At 48.9% G+C, this 16,885-nt stretch overlaps 1 protein-coding gene across 1 annotated transcript; it reads left to right on the top strand.

The window, feature by feature from the left end:
- Nucleotides 1–791: 791 nt before the first annotated feature.
- On the top strand, nucleotides 792–10,327 carry PSMD2 (proteasome 26S subunit ubiquitin receptor, non-ATPase 2). Its single transcript, XM_049881442.1, has 21 exons — nucleotides 792–982; nucleotides 1,421–1,477; nucleotides 2,204–2,368; nucleotides 3,408–3,529; nucleotides 3,700–3,924; nucleotides 4,212–4,370; nucleotides 4,532–4,676; nucleotides 4,858–4,918; nucleotides 5,319–5,465; nucleotides 5,634–5,740; nucleotides 5,938–6,065; nucleotides 6,245–6,332; nucleotides 7,489–7,651; nucleotides 7,778–7,879; nucleotides 8,066–8,211; nucleotides 8,467–8,550; nucleotides 8,769–8,937; nucleotides 9,034–9,128; nucleotides 9,323–9,449; nucleotides 9,730–9,848; nucleotides 9,992–10,327. The coding sequence occupies exons 1-21, from the start codon at nucleotides 851–853 to the stop codon at nucleotides 10,172–10,174; spliced, it is 2,724 nt and encodes a 907-aa protein (XP_049737399.1). The 5' UTR covers nucleotides 792–850; the 3' UTR covers nucleotides 10,175–10,327.
- The last annotated feature ends 6,558 nt before the right edge of the window (nucleotides 10,328–16,885 follow it).

The raw sequence follows: 16,885 nt of genomic DNA, 5'->3' as shown, positions 1-16,885 counted from the left end.
AAAAGTTTATGAGAACTACACGTGATCACTTAAAAGTACTCCTGATAGTGTCAGTTACACCCCTTCCAAGTCACAATAAGGAGGAGGGAAACCACACGCCAGACTGAGAACAAAGACCTTGTCTTGCTCCGCTTTTAGCTCCAGAACTTGGCAGTGCAGCATAGGATTTTTATAGATTTCTTCTTCACCCCAATACCAAAAACCAAACCCTTTGCCGTCGAGTCAACCCTGACTCATAGCCATCCTATAGGACAGAGTAGAGCTGCCCCATAGTTTCCAAGGAGCGCCTCGTTAGCACACTCTCCTTCAACTGGGGGCTAGACATATACTACAGAAACTTTACATATATGACAATCAAGGGTCCCCGATTTCAAAATCTTGGCTGCTTGTCGGACCACGCAGTCAAGTGCGGTGTCACTGTCTGGACTATTTATACTGCTAAAAGGAAACCTAACGGCAAGGAAATCTCGGTAGCCTACACCCCGGCGTCCAGGGAGCTCCGAGGGCCGGATTCGGGCCACATCCTCGGCGCGGGGGATGCTGGGGATGGTAGTTTTTCATCTGGCTTCCGGGGGCGGGGTCAGAGGGATGGCGCTCGCCGTCACGTTTCCGGTCGCAGGCGTGCTCGGGAGGAGGATGAGCACCGAGGCTCCCCGCGGTGTTTCCGGTCGGAGGCGGGCTCTGGAGGAGGAGGAGATCCTAGGTTCGCGTTGCGTTTCCGGTCGCTCGCGAGTCTGGAGGAGGAGCACATCGGCCGACGCGCGCGAGGCCTCCTGGGAGATGGGGGCGGTGCGAGCGGGTGCGCGCGCAGTGGGCCGGCGGCGGCGGTGGCAGGTCTGGCTGGTGAGCGATGGAGGAGGGTGGCCGGGACAAGGGGCCGTTGCCCCAGCAGCCCCCAGTGACAACTCCAGGCAGCGCGGACGAGAAGCAGAGCGGCAAGGAGCGGCGGGATGCTGGGGACAAGGACAAAGAGCAGGAGCTGGTGAGGCACGGCTCCGGGAGCCAGCCGAGGAGGCCACGGGCTGAGTCACGGCGGCCCCGCAGGCCTCGGGCCCTACTCCCAACGGCCCCGCGGCGCCCTGGAGAGGGCGGATGGGGCGACCCTCGGGGCTCTTGGCCCCCCGCTCTCTGCCCCACCTCCCCCACCCCGCGCTGTCATCTCTGCGGTCCCCGCCAGCCCTCGCGACCGCCCCGCGAGCTGGGGTCGGGCGGGTCACTGTCGCCCACATTTCAGAGAACGGCGTTCAGACAGCCTGGCCCAGAAGCCAAGGTGCCTTCCCACCAGGTTTCCCCGTTCCCGCTCTTCTGGTCCACCTGGTCCCTCCTGAGGCGGCAGGCTCTCACCACCTGTCCCAGGGTGAATGGGAGGAGGATGATTGGGATTGCTTGTGTTGATGAGCTTCTTCCCCCAACCCTGCAGTCTGAGGAGGACAGACAACTTCAGGATGAACTGGAGATGCTCGTGGAGCGACTGGGGGTGAGTCAGGACGTTATCCTGAGCGGGTGAGGGCGTTAGGATCTTCCCCATTTGTCTGCTTTTTTCCATTTGAGGCCATAGCTGATATGTGAAGTGTGAGGAAAAGTAGACTGTATTTCAGGGTGATTGTTGTGATGATGGAGCCCTGGTGGTGCAGTGGTTAAGAGCTTGGCTGCTAACCAAAAGGTTGGCAGTTCAGACCCACCAGCCGCTCCTTGGAAACCCTATGGAGCAGTTCCGCTCTATTCTATAGGGTTGCTGTGAGTCGGGATCAACCTGATGGCAGTGAGTTTGGTCTGGTTGGTTGTGATAGTGTTGTGAGGGGAAGAATTGCAAATAATACATGAAAAATTATGTAGTTTTGTCTTGTCGGAGAAGTAGAGCCGTTGAGCTCTTAACTGGGGTCATTTGTGTTTCTGTGAGGGCACTGTGCAGGGAGTTGGGGAATCAAAGATAAATGAGATAGTTACTTTTTTAGAAGAGTTGTAATTTCACATCTCCATGTTATGACTTGGGGAGCCCTGGCGGTACAGTGGTTAAGAGCTCAGGGGCTGACTAAAAGGTCAGCAGTTCGAATCTACCAGCCACTCCTTGGAAACCGTGTAGGGCAGTTCTCTGTCCTTTGTGGGTTGCTATAAGTTGGAATCGACTCGACGGCAACGCGTTTATTATGTCTTGGAGAGATGTGAATCCTCTTTGTCTGAATCCTAACGTATCCTGAATCAGGAGAAGGACACGTCCTTATACCGACCAGCTCTGGAAGAGCTGAGAAGGCAGATTCGTTCCTCTACAACATCTATGACTTCAGTGCCCAAGCCTCTAAAATTTCTGCGTCCACACTATGGCAAACTGAAGGAAATCTATGAGAACATGGACCCTGGAGAGAATAAGGTAAAACTATCTCAGAAGCTGGTGGAGGTCTAGTTTAGGAATTCTTTTATCTAGGCTTTGGGGCTCATGATTAACACTGGAAGCCTGATAGACTAAGACCTGGGTTAGTTAACAAAGCTCATCACAGCCAAAATACCCCCAAGAGAGCTGAAAGAGGAGAATAAATTTTTCATTAGACACTTTCTGTCATTTATGTTGGACCCTGAGGCTTCATTAGTATGACTTAGTTGTTATGTTTAAGTTTGTTCTTTTTTTAATTTCCTTTATATCGCATATCCATCCATTTACTCTAGCTCAAAATATACTCTCAGTTCAAACACTTCTCCACATGTTGGTACAACCATAATCCAGGAAACCTTCCAGTTCTTACCTGAACCACTGCAACAGCCTCCTAAATGGCCTTTGTCCTTGACCTCCTACCAGGGCTTCAAACCAGTTCTTTTCAGGTTCAAACCACTGCTGAGAATTTGCATTTCCAACAGGATCCCTGGTGATGCTGATGCAGCTGGTCAGGGACCAGTTCTGACAACCACTAGTAGAGCAGTGGTTCACAAAGTTTATTGTGCGTAAGAATCACCTGAGGATCTTGTTAAACTGTAGATTCTGATTTGGTATATCTGGGGTAGAAGTTCAGATTCTCAGCTGGGGTTTGAACCAGAACAAACCAGTTTCAACTTTCTGCTTCCTGCAGTCTATTATATAGGAACCATAAGTGATCCTTCTAGATTTGTGTGTCTTCTGCTTAAGACTCTCTAATAGATTATTATTGCAATTAGACTGAAATTCAGAGTCCTGGCTTTCTCCACTCTCACCCTTGTTTCCCACCCTTTAGCCATGTTGGTTTAGAAACAAGATAGTGACACCAGCCTTAGGTCGTTGTGAGGCTTAGCTTAGATAACATGTAAGTTTGTAGTACAGAGATTGGTATGTGGCTAATACTGAATTTTGGAGGCAGTGACAGTGATCTGGATTGCATAATGTCATGCTCCCCTTCCCTTGGACCATTGGATTTGACCTCAAAGGACTGGTCTCTCTGCAGCGTTTTGCAGCTGACATCATCTCCGTTCTGGCCATGACCATGAGTGGGGAGCGTGAGTGCCTCAAGTATCGGCTTGTGGGCTCCCAGGAGGAATTGGCATCGTGGGGTCATGAGTACGTCAGGTAAGGCCTTTTCTTCTGAGGAGTGTGAGGGAGGGGACAGTCTGAGGTAGAGTTGTGATTCTGCCATGGAGTACCAGCGTACCCGGAGTTTCCCAGAACACTGAATTCCTTGCCACACAGGGAAGGACTTCCCGTGCTCTGCTCCTTTAATGGTCTGGGCCTGTTTGTAGGCATCTGGCGGGAGAAGTGGCAAAGGAGTGGCAGGAGCTGGATGAGGCAGAGAAGGCGCAGCGGGAGCCACTGCTGACCCTGGTGAAGGAGATCGTCCCCTACAACATGGCCCACAATGCAGAGCACGAGGCCTGTGATTTACTTATGGAAATTGAGCAGGTGGATATGCTGGAGAAGGACATCGATGAGAATGCATATGCGAAGGTCTGCCTCTATCTCACCAGGTGAGCAAGCGCAGTAGGGGCAGCAGGAGACCTGCCCTCCCCCGCTCTCCTCCCTCAGTGGTGCTGCCTTTCTCGGGTTTGTGCTTCCAGGTTTGCATCTGGCCGTAGTTAATCTGATGTCTGTGGGCTTCTTAAGGTCAGAGATGTTGTGTCTCTTTACTAGTCTCAGCATTGAGTATAGTACCTGGCTCAGAGTAGGCATTCAGTGTCTATTTCGGGTAAGCGAATTGAACGGAGTGAACGAACGCTTGGTATTTGCAATTCCTTTATTAATTTTACTTTTGTAGTTGTGTGAATTACGTGCCTGAGCCTGAGAACTCTGCCCTGCTGCGTTGTGCCTTGGGTGTGTTCCGGAAGTTCAGCCGCTTCCCTGAGGCTCTCAGATTGGCGTTGATGCTGAATGACATGGAGCTGGTAGAAGACATCTTTACCTCCTGCAAGGATGTGTACGTAGGGAAGAAGCTGGCAGAGGAAGTGATGAGCTCGCAGATGGGATATTTGCATGAAGAGCTAGGACTCCTAGTTTCCAGTTTGGGTTAGGGCCCGAAGGACTTCCTGGATGCTTGGCAGATGGAGGCCGAGCAGATACGGTGGCTGTCTCCCACAGGGTAGTGCAGAAGCAGATGGCGTTCATGTTGGGCCGACATGGGGTGTTCCTGGAGCTGAGTGAAGATGTAGACGAGTATGAGGACCTGACGGAGATCATGTCGAATGTGCAGCTCAACAGCAACTTTTTGGCTTTGGCTCGGGAGGTGAAGCCCTTTGCCCTTTTCCATCAAGGCTCTTTGGTTGTAATTCTGCTTGGCATTTCACCTCCCTGACTGTGCCTCTGACCAGACCTTCCTGGGTTAGAATTGCCATTCAGTGGGCTAGCAGAAGGGACAAGCGGGGAAGGACTAGGGGAGTAATTGTGACCCTCTGTCTTCTCTCCAGTTAGATATCATGGAGCCCAAGGTGCCTGATGACATCTACAAAACCCACCTCGAGAACAACAGTGAGTAGCTATCGCTGTGTGTGAGGAGATCGAGGGATTGTTAATTGTGCCCCTTGTGTTGGGAATGAGGAGCCATGGTGGCAAAGCGGTTAAGAGCTCAGCCGCTAACCAAAAGATTGGCAGTTCAAATCCAACAGCCGCTCCTTGGAAACCTTGTGGGGCAGTTCTGCTCCATCCTGTAGGATCATTGTGAGTTGGAATCAACGCAGGGGCAACTAGTTTGGTTTTTAGTAGGGATGATGGTTTGGCCCAACATGCTGATCCTTTCGAGCTCAGAATTCTCTAGACCCTGGTAGAGATTCCTAAGGGTACAGCTCAGGACCAGAGACCTGGCTGCCACACCGTGTTCCTTTCTTGTCCTGCTCTAACCCTTCGTTCCTGTCTCGTCTCCTCTTTGCAGGGTTTGGGGGCAGTGGCTCTCAGGTGGACTCGGCCCGCATGAACCTGGCCTCCTCTTTTGTGAACGGCTTTGTGAACGCAGCCTTCGGCCAGGACAAGCTGCTGACTGATGACGGCAACAAATGGCTTTACAAGAACAAGGATCACGGTATACTTCTGTTCTGCTTCATCTTCGTGTTGCTTTGGCTGTGCTTGGTGCCCTCCTAGCTTCATATGTTACCTGACAAGAGATTTTGTGCAGTTCCTCAGAGAGCCCTCTGTGACAGTGTTCTCAGGTAGGGCCATTTGAAGACTGATGGGTTTTTGTTTGGAATAGGCATGTTGAGTGCAGCTGCGTCTCTTGGCATGATTCTGCTGTGGGATGTGGATGGTGGCCTCACCCAGATTGACAAGTACCTGTATTCCTCCGAGGACTACATCAAGGTTGGTCTGGGCACAGCTTACCAGTGGGGACGTCACAATCCCGTGTCTTGGGGCCCAGCAATGCCTGCCTTTCACTGCTCGTGTCGTCCCAGTTTTTAACTCTAGTTAAGGTGGGTTGTTGTACTGAGGCCCACGTGGCATCCTTTGTGGCAAGGGGGTCCAGTGGTCCAAGAGTGGAATCTCTTCACCCTCTGCAGTCAGGTGCCCTCCTGGCCTGTGGCATTGTGAACTCTGGGGTCCGGAATGAGTGTGATCCCGCCCTGGCACTGCTCTCAGACTATGTTCTCCACAACAGCAACACCATGAGACTTGGATCCATCTTTGGGTAAGGCTTCTCACTTGTTCTTCTGGTAGCACTCAGCCTGTAAGCTCTGGGAGAACAGGAACTGGGTCTTTTTTGAATGTGTGTTGAAATGATGACTGAATGACTGGTCCTCCTCTTGTTCCTTCCCTGCCTTGTACCTGGGTGTGCCTTGATGGACTGCCTCTCCCTGGCTTTTGCAGGCTGGGCTTGGCCTATGCTGGCTCAAATCGTGAGGATGTCCTAACGCTGCTGCTGCCTGTGATGGGAGATTCCAAGTCCAACATGGAGGTGGGTAGTGGTTGTTGGTCACTTAAGTAAGTAGGGAAGGTGCTCTGAATCCTGTTACTCCCTGGGATAGATTGTGACAAAAGTGTGTTGGGGTGGGGGAGGTGGCAGTGTCACCACAGTGAAATTTCTGGGAACTGGGATTCTAAGTCTCAAGTGACGTTGAGTTTAAAGAGTTAACTATTAATTGCTTAAGGTGAAATCATATAGACTAAATTAGTTTCTCATTAAGCAGTTAACATACAAATTGTTTTATGACATTGGTTGCCAACCCTGCGATGTGTGAACACTCTCCTCTTCCCTACTCCAGATTCCCTGTTGCCATTCATCCAGTTTTCCTGTCCCTCCTGCCTTCTCGTCTTTGCTTTTGGGCTCGTGTGTCCATTCAGTCTTGTATACGTGATTGAACTATGAAGCACAATCCTAACGTGTGTTATTTGCCCTGTAAACATGTCTAATTTTTAGCTGAAGGGTGAACCTCAGGAGTGACTTCAGTACTGAGCTTAAAGGGTGTCCGGGGGCCATACTCTTGGGGTTACTCCAGTCTCTGGCAGACCAGCAAGTCTGGTCGGTCTTTTTTTTGTGTGTGTGAATTTGAACTTTATTCTACACTTTTCTCCTGCTCCATCGGGATAAAAGGTTAACATTCTGGCATTGAGTTTCTGCCTTTGGGATCCATGAGAAATACACCAACTGGAGTGCGGTGTAACTTAACCAGCTTGGGTTGGGTGGTTCTCAGTGCTTTAGTCATTGGCCATCCTTAAGTTATCTCACTTTTGCAGAGTCGCTTTAGTGATGGTTAAATCTAGTAGGCTTTAGAGTCAGAAAGGCCAGAGTTCAGATCCTGCTACATTTGCTTATAAGTTAGGTGATTTTGGGCAAGTAACTCAATCTTTTTAGGCCTTATTTTTCTCATCAATAAAAGAATAATGGTAGGACTTGTTTCATGAGGTTGTTGTGAGGGTTAAAAACTAATAGTATGCAAAATGCCTGGCACATAGTAAGTCCTTGGTGAATGGTTGCTGCTGTTGCTTTGATCTATTATTATTGTCTGGTGTGGTTAGTGAGGATGCCTTACAGTGGACTGGAGGAATCAGCTATCTTGAATCAGGATAACTAAACAAGTATTTTTAGTGATTTAACTTACATCTGTTTTTAGGTTGCAGGTGTAACAGCTCTGGCCTGTGGAATGATAGCTGTGGGCTCCTGCAACGGAGACGTCACCTCCACTATCCTTCAGACCATCATGGAGAAATCAGAGACAGAGCTCAAGGACACTTACGCTCGCTGGCTTCCTCTTGGACTGGGCCTCAACCACCTGGGTGAGGGCCTGCTTCTCCTGTTGGGCAAAAGGCTGACAGTAACTGGATCCAGCAGCGGGGGTTTACGTGTCAGCCTGTGCCAGATGGGGAGCAAGTGTCCTCTGACCCCATGAATCTGTTGTGCAGGGAAGGGTGAGGCCATTGAGGCAATCCTGGCAGCGCTGGAGGTTGTGTCAGAGCCGTTCCGCAGCTTTGCCAACACACTGGTGGATGTGTGTGCCTACGCAGGTCTGTGACTGGGGTGCTTCCTCGGTGGCTCTTCACTTCTCTCTTGATCCTTTTTTCAGGTGGTGGTTCTCCTCTCACTCATTCTGATCTGCTTTCGATTTTCTAGGCTTCCTCTATCTGCAGAGGGAGGTTTTCCCTGGTGGCTTCTTATCTCTGCTGTTTCTCCCCCCTTGCACCCTGCTGCAGGCTCAGGGAACGTCCTGAAGGTGCAGCAGCTGCTGCACATCTGCAGCGAGCACTTTGACTCCAAGGAAAAGGAGGAAGACAAGGACAAGAAGGAGAAGAAGGACAAGGACAAGAAGGAAGCCCCTGCTGACATGGGAGCGCATCAGGTTATGTGGGCCTTGAGTACACACAGAGTGAGGCCCTGAGAAAGGACAGGCTCGTCCGTGCGGGACCCAGGGAGCTGGGCTTGGCTGTGTTTGAAAGTCCCTCTGGGTATCTTTGTGCGTTGAAATAGTGTGAGCCTAAGTTCTATGTGTAAGAGGTGAGGTTGTTCCCTGTAGTGTGACTTTTTCTTAGGATTGAGCCAAGGGTGGATGTTTTCAATTCCTTGAGCTTACTGGGTTCTGCTGCTTCATTCACAGGGAGTGGCTGTGCTGGGCATTGCTCTTATTGCTATGGGGGAGGAGATTGGTGCGGAGATGGCGCTACGAACCTTTGGCCACTTGGTGAGCAGAGGGTGAAGATGACTGCGATGTTGGGCTCCCTGGGGAGACTTTCCTGGCAGGCTTTCTCAGCAGTGGAGTATGAGAAAATGGCCTTTTTGAGTGCCCTTTGTACCAAATTTGATGAAGCCCCCTTTTTACCAATCAGCCTGTTCCTGTATCTGAGTTTCTTCTTTTCACCTGCTTTCCCTGAGACCCTTGTTGTTTGCTTTTATCATCAGCTGAGATATGGGGAGCCCACACTCCGGCGGGCTGTCCCTTTAGCACTGGCTCTAATCTCTGTCTCAAACCCACGGCTCAACATCCTGGACACCCTAAGCAAGTTCTCCCACGATGCAGATCCAGAAGTTTCCTATAATTCCATCTTTGCCATGGGCATGGTGGGCAGTGGTGAGTAAGGGGCAGAAGGAGAAGACCACAGGCGGGCTGGGGGAAGGTCTGAGGCCCTGTTTGTTTTCAAGGCTCCGTAACGCTTTACGTTTCCAGGTACCAATAATGCTCGTCTGGCTGCAATGCTGCGCCAGTTGGCCCAGTATCACGCCAAGGACCCCAACAACCTCTTCATGGTGCGCTTGGCACAGGTAAATGTGGAACTCTTCCTTAGAGTATGCCAGGAGCAGTGCCTGGTGATGGAAGGGGCACGTGTCATGACATGAAGGGGACCTGGGAGGGAAGATGTGAGCGACTTCTGGGATTTCTGTGTGGCTGGCTTAGGTGATGGCTGTTTCTTCAGGCGTGACTCCCCACCTCCATTTGGTCCCCTCTCTTTTTTCAGGGCCTGACGCACTTAGGGAAGGGCACACTCACCCTCTGCCCCTACCACAGTGACCGGCAGCTCATGAGTCAAGTGGCCGTGGCTGGGCTGCTCACTGTGCTTGTCTCTTTCCTGGACGTCCGCAATAGTGAGTGCCCGTCAGGGGTCTTAGGGAATGGCACATGGCGCCCGTCTCCACCCTGCCAGGACCTCCACTAGCTTTGTACCACTCTGGGCTCCTGGGGTTCTTTGGGCCTGTGGTGAATGATCAGGTGCTGGGCTTCTTGACACTTTCACCTCCCGCGCTTTCCATCTGGCCCAAAGAGATTTTCTTCTAAGCGTGAAGATCTGAGCCAAGCGTCTACTCCTGAGGGGCCAGGGGAACCTGCTACACCTCTAACCACAGCTGTCCTTTGTGCTTCCTTTAGTTATCCTAGGCAAATCGCACTATGTACTATATGGACTGGTGGCTGCCATGCAGCCCCGAATGCTGGTTACATTCGATGAGGAGCTGCGGCCATTGCCGGTGTCTGTCCGTGTGGGCCAGGTGAGGGGTTGAGGAGGGGTGGAGTTCCACGGGCTGTACTTAGAACTCAGTAGATGTGGCTGGCTTCCTTGACACTTACGTGGGTAGGGGGTTGTTGCTGCTGTCCATCTGGAGTCCCTTCATGAGATTTTCTCACCCTGCAGGCAGTGGATGTGGTGGGCCAGGCTGGCAAGCCCAAGACCATCACAGGGTTCCAGACACACACAACCCCAGTGTTGTTGGCCCATGGGGAGCGGGCAGAACTGGCTACTGAGGAGTTTCTTCCTGTCACCCCCATTTTGGAAGGCTTTGTTATCCTTCGTAAGAACCCGAACTATGACCTCTAAGTGGCCTTCAGGGGGACCCGACCTGCAGCTGGTGTGTCAGTGGGCTATGCTTCCTGCTGCTGGGGTGGATGCTGCTCCAGACCTTTGGGGGAATTGTACCTCCTGTTTTTTTGTTACTGAGTGAGATAATGTTGGTGAATAAAGACCTTTATCCCCAAGGTCCCTCTGTGTCTCTTTTCTGGGATATTGTGACTGGAGGCTGGACTGGGGTAGCAGTGCATGTGAGAAGGCATTGTTCAGACCAGCTCTGAGCCTCAGCTAGCAGGGACTCTGCCTTGAATGGAAGGAACGCAGCCCCTTTCTCCTCTGCCCTTCCTTCCTAATCATGTACTGTTTTGTTTGCCTTAAAACAGTGGTTTATTTTTAGGAGCGTGAGCCTTGAGAATCCGTTAAAAGCAATGAATCTTCTTTCTAGGAAACATGTACACACAACCATGTAACTTTCCAAGGGGCTCTCTCCTTTCTCCACACCCACCCTCCCTGCCAACCAATACACCCACCTCAAGCCCATCATCCCCTGGTCTTAGGCTAAAGATCTTGCCCTCAGGAGCAGAGTCAGCGGCACGCTTTTCTAATGCAACCTCTGTGCTGCTGAACAAAAGGAATGGCTTTATGTCCTGTGACCCTCTGTCCTTGGGAGGCTGCTGTTTGAGAAATTTGATCATGTTAATATCTACTGGACTTCCTTGCAGAAATTGGGTGTGAGAAAGCTTGACCTTGACCTCTGAGAATAGCAGTGGGAATGAGGAGTGTCTGCCTTGTTTAGTTCTGGGCCTCCTTCCTGGAATGTAATCACTCTCGATCTGCAGTGCTCCTTCCTGGTGGGCCTGGTGTGAGTATAGCTACACTGGACTCCTGTGAGTGCAGTGGAGGAGTCCGTGTGGCTCTGACAGATAATCATAGCATTATCCAATACTTGCTGTGGGTCTAACCCTGAAATAATGGCTGGCACTTAATAAGTCTTCTATAAGTGTTGAAAGAATAATCATTCTACATGCTTTACATAATTATTTATTTGAGACCTCACAACAACTTGTCTTGCTTCATGAGGAATGTGAGGTTTGGAGAGGCCAGTAACTTCCCCAGAGTCACAGTGTATAAGTGGTAGATCCAGGGTTGGAACATAAGTTGTCTACCTGACTCAAAAGCCCATGCCATGTGCCTCTGTAGACTTGGAGAGTTGTGGACCCCCTTCTAGCCCAAAATCTTAGCTAGCTGGAGAAGCCACAACTTTGGGTTGAGTGTCTCCATTGTCTTTTTCTCTCCCTTGTCATTTGGCAGCCCTCTATGAAAGAAGCACTGGACTTGGAAGTCAGCAGACCAGTTGAATCCCTTTAATGTGACTTGCTCTAATCTTGAGCAGGTTAACATCTTTGATGAGCTTCTGTTATCATTTGTATAATGGGGACATAGGAATTGTCTTAATTTCTAGTGGTGGTGTGGTTAAAATAAGATGAAAGTGATTTGTAAACTAAACAAAAATAATGAGGTACGATGGGTTGCTTTTATGTGGCCTTTGTCACCATGGTCTTGTAACTCCTACCAAATGACTGGGTGGGACTATGCAAATAAGGTGCTTGTGGCCCACCCAGAAGATTAGACAGCTTGCTAATTATATAAATAACTGCATGGCACCCTTGTGGGGGTGGGACCGTGCATAAGGTGTACAGAACCCTAACAAGGGGATTGGTCAGTTTTGCCATCCTGCTAGACTTAAAATGAGCAATCTCAGAACACAGGGGGGCCCTGACTACCACCAAAAAGAAGAGATGGGAGTGGAGTGCATCCTTTGGACCTGAGATCCCTGTACTGAGACCCTCCTAGACCCAGGAGACAGAGCTGTAACACCGGAGATGGCAAGACAGCAAGAAGCAGTGGCAGAGAAACAGCAGCAGCAGAGGCAGCAGAACCAGGAGACCTACCAAGAGACAGCACAGTGGAATGAGAAAGCCAAACACCTTCCAGCAGGAGGTTTCTTGGTGGAGTTAAGAGTTTTATAACACTTGCCCAAGCAGAGCAGAAGCAGGGAGAGGCCTGCCTGTGGGCATGGCTGAGAAGAGGCTGTCTTGATTGAAGAACTGTATCCTGATCCTGAATTGTAACCTGTTACTTCCCTAATATACCTCATAACTGTAAGTATGGTCTGTGAGTTCTGTGTGGCCATTTCAATGAATTATTGAACCCAGCAGAGAAGTAGACTGTGCCATGGAAGGGACAGTTGGTGTCAGAACTGGTAAAAAGATTGAAGGGTGGAGGTGTGTTCGACCTCTGCCTCATAGGAATCAGCCTTGGGCTGTTGATCTTGAATCTCCTTCCTCTTTGTGAAGTTAGAGGAGGTCAGATGTCACCACCACACCATTTTTACTGTTGGTGTCAGAAATGGGATTTGTTGCAATGGCTCCAGACTCATGGAAGCGTGGAACTTTGTAAGAGAAAGAATGAAGGGGCATGGGAAGTGAAACTTGTGATTCTTAGGTGGTTACTTTGGTGGTTGTTACCTGTAATGACTGAAAGGAAAGAGATGTTATGCTGCAGCTGAGGGGAGAAAAGCTGCATCTGCAGTGGCCTGAGGCAAAAGCCAGTTTGATCAAATGAGATGAGGCCATATGTGTATGAATGGGAAGACAGTTAAGGTGTGAAGAAGAGAAGATGAAACTGGAATGTTTTAAAAAGTGTCACATGTTTATCTGCATGTACTCTGGATATTGAATGTTTCTCCTACTTGGTGTTGTAAAGCAGACCTAAATGTATGATGGAAGTGAACATTGGGAATTATACCTCCAGAGAGGCTCAGAGCAAGGGAATAATCTTCTGTTGATTAAATTTTTCCCATCGCCGTCAAGTCGATTCCAACTTGCATTTGAAGTATGGTGTTGGTGAAGAATATTGAATATACCATGGGCTGCCAAAAGAACAAATAAATTTGTCTTGGAAGAAATAACAGCCAAAATGCTCCTTAGAAGCAAGGATGGCAAGACTTAGTCTCACATACTTTGAATATGTTTTTAGGAAGGATCAGTCCCTGGAGAAGGACATCATGCTTGGATAAAGTAGAGAGTCAGAGAAAAAGAGGAAGACCCTCAATGAGATGGATTGACACAGTGGCTGCAAAAATGGGCTCAAGCATAGCAACAATTGTGAGGATGGCGCAGGACTGGGCAGTGTTTCCTTCTGTTGTACAGAACGGACTCGACGGCACCTAACAACAACATCAACAGTTAAATTTTATCAGAGGCTAGAAAAGATGAAGCCAAGATGGCTTTTGGAGACCTGACCAGATCAGATGGATACCTGCAGCAGACCTGAATGACTGGTACCTGAGTAACCTCACCCAGAGGCCTCTTTGCCCTACGGAAGTACTAATTGTTGATGACTGTTTTGGACTGACAAAATAATTGGAAGGGGGAGGTTACTCTCCAAGTATGAAAACTATGGCTAGAAAAGTCAGAAGGTGGCCTGCAGTGCAACTGATCACTTTTACACGGCCTTTCTCACCATAGAAACCCTGGTGGTGCAGTAGTTAAGAGCTACAGCTGGTAACCAAAATGTTGGCAGTTTGAATGCACCAGGCACTCCTTGGAAACCCTATGGGGCAGTTCTACTTTGTCCTCTAGGGTTGCTATGAGTCAGAATTGATTCTTCGGCAATGAGTTTGGTTTTGATTTCTCACCATGGTCTTGTAACTCCCACCAAATGACTGGGTGGGACTGTGCAAATAAGGTGCTTGTGGCCCACCAAGAGACCTGGACATCTTGCTAATAGTACAAATAAGTATATGGCACCCTTGTGGGGATGGGACCATGCAAATACAGTATATAGGAACCCAACAAGGGGATTGGTCAGTTTTGCCATCCTGCTAGCCTTAAAATGAGCAATCCCAGAGCACAGAGGGGGACCTGACTACCATCAAAAAGAAGAGAGGGGAGTGGAACACATCCTTTGGACCTGGGATCTCTGCGCTGAGACCCTCCTAGACCCAGAGACAGCGAAAGAGAACCGTAACACTGGAGATGGCAAGATGGTGAGAAGCAGTGGCAGAGAAATGGTGGCAGCAGAGGCAGCAGAACCAGGAAAGCTGACAGGGGACTACTTGGTGACCTACCTGGCCCATAGAGCAAGAAAGCTAAGTGCCTTCCAGCAAGAGGCTTGGTGGGGTGGGTTGCCTCTGGGCATTTATTGGTGGAGCTAAAGAGCTTTGTAACACTTGCTTGAGCGGGGCAGGGTCTAGGCTAAGGGGCCAAGGGCCAGAAAGAGGCCTGCCTGTGGGCATAGCTGAGAAGAGGTTGTCCTGATCCAAAGAAGTATATCCTGAATTACTGTTTCCTGAACTACCTGTTACTTCCCTAACAAACGCCATTACTTTGAGTATGGTCTGTGAGTTCTGTGTGGCCATTGCAATGAATTATCCAACCCAGCAGAGAAGTAGGGAGTGCTATGGGAGGGACGTTTGTCATCAGAATTGGTAAAAAGGTTGGACGGTGGAGGTGTGTTTGACCTCTGCCTCATAGGAATCAGCCTTGGGCTATTTTTGATTCTCCTTCCCCCTTGTGAAGTCAGACGCCTCTGCCATGCCATTTTTACAGATAATTTTCTTCCAAATTGGTTACTGTGTTTTAGAGTAAGAAATTTTCATAGTGGTTCTTAACCTTTCATATTCAACTGTTTGTTCAGCAACAAATATCAACAGAACCTTATTCTGCATTGAACCTTATTCTAGTTTGGAGAATGCAAAGATAGAAAAAAAGATCCAATCTTTAAAAAGCTTACACAATGGAAAAGAAGACGGATAATTACATGAAAACAATTGTGATATATTGTGATCAATACCGTACTGGGGGCGAACAAGATACCCTGGGATCATTGGGATAGGGCCTAAGTGCTTGGATGAGTGTGGTGAAATTTCTTGGAGGAAGCTGAGACTTGAAAAAAGAAGAGTCTGTCCAAGGGGAAAGAGGGTAGGAAAATATAGGTAAGCAATTAGCAAAAGCAGGAAGGAGGAAAAGCTGTATGTGTTCAGAAACCATGGATAGCTTGGTTTGGCTAAGTCTACAGGGACCAGGGAAGAGTATGGTAGCAGATACAGCTGGAGACACAGGTGTAGACCAGGTTTAGAAGAGCTTTGTCATGCCAAGAAATTGACAGTATCTCAACAGGGACCATTGTATGTCAGCAGGAAAGTGACATGATCAGCTATGTGGGTAAGAAAGCTCACCCTGGAAGCCCAGAGACTAGACAAGGGAAATGGACACCTGAATTAGGACAGTAGAAGTGGGGAGGTGGGTAGGGGTAAAAGGAAGTTTTGTTCAAAAAAGATAAAATCAATAAGACTTAGTGTTTGATTAAACGTAGTGTGTCGATGGGAAGGAGTGTAGGATGAAGCCCAGATTTTCAGGTTGGGCATTAAATTATGGCACTATTCATTGGAAAGCCGTATATGAGCATATTTGTTTGGGGTTGAGATGGGGGAGTCTGTTCACGAATTCAGGGAGAAGTGACAAATTCCTATCTGAACACACGCAATTTGAGATGCCAGTGGGACAATTAGGCAAGGACATCTTTTAGGTAGTACCTCGTTGTCACTGGAGTTTGAGCGTGGTTTCTGAGTTAGGAAGTCACTCTCATGAAGGCAGTAATTATTTGTCAGTGCATGGATGAGTCTCCTTAGGGACAAAGTAGAGAAATGAGAGAGCAGAGTCCTACATGACAACAATCACAGAGCGCAAATGAGCGTCGCGGAGAACACCAGATCCGTGTGTTTATTCTCCTCCAGGTGTCTCTTTTGGTCTTCGGAGCTGCTGCCCTACTTCTCTTAAAAGCAATGACTATTGGGTATCTTTGTGCCTAAGTATGCCCACCCTACAGCTGTACTTTCTTGATGGGGGTGATAATGGGGGCTGTTTTATGACACCCTCACCTAGCTACATCAAGTCCTGCAATATATATCAGGCTCTGCTTCCGAAAGGTCACAGTCTTGAAAACCCCGTGGAGTACAGTTCTACTCTGCACACATGAGGTTGCCATGAGTTGGTATTGATTCGATGGCAACTTTTGTTTTTATTTTGAGGTAACATATGTGCCGTGTAGATAGACCCTTTGCTAAATGTCTAGGCATTGTTTCAAACACTTTCACATGTACTAACTAATCCTCAAAATCCAATAGTGTAGATGTCATCATTGAGAGAAAGCATGGTGGTTAAAAGCTCAGACTTGATCCACACCACCTGGTTTCAAACCTCCCCATTTTACATCTTGCCCAGAGTCCTCAGGTAGTAAGCAGGTAGGTAGGTGACAGCCACGTGGTAAGTAGTGAAATCAGGATTAAAAACCAGTAAGTGAGTTGCACTCTAGGGCACTCCCGTCTGGCTTCCAAGATCTTTCTGGTGCCAGGCAGGGGTTTTGGGATTGACTCTCTGGTCATTATTCTCAGCAGTGGGTTTTTTTTGGGTTCCTTGATTAACTTTTGCCCCTCCCAGGAAGGGGTTGATCTTTGTATAAAACAAATCTACTCTTGCTAGTCTCCTAGTTAGAATGTTTCAGTCCTTTCAGGGTAACATTCAATCTCCTTTGTTAACGAGCCTTTCAAGCATCTAATCTACATTACCTCCAAAGACTGTATAATTCGCATTTCTTTGCATATTGCACCATGATTTACTTAGCTAGGACTCCTTAATTTCCATATTCTCCGCACTTCGCCTTGCAGTTAGTAGGCAC

This window comes from Elephas maximus, chromosome 1 (assembly GCF_024166365.1).
Source record: "Elephas maximus indicus isolate mEleMax1 chromosome 1, mEleMax1 primary haplotype, whole genome shotgun sequence".
Lineage (NCBI taxonomy): Eukaryota > Metazoa > Chordata > Mammalia > Proboscidea > Elephantidae > Elephas > Elephas maximus.
This window is presented reverse-complemented; position numbering and strand designations above follow the sequence as displayed.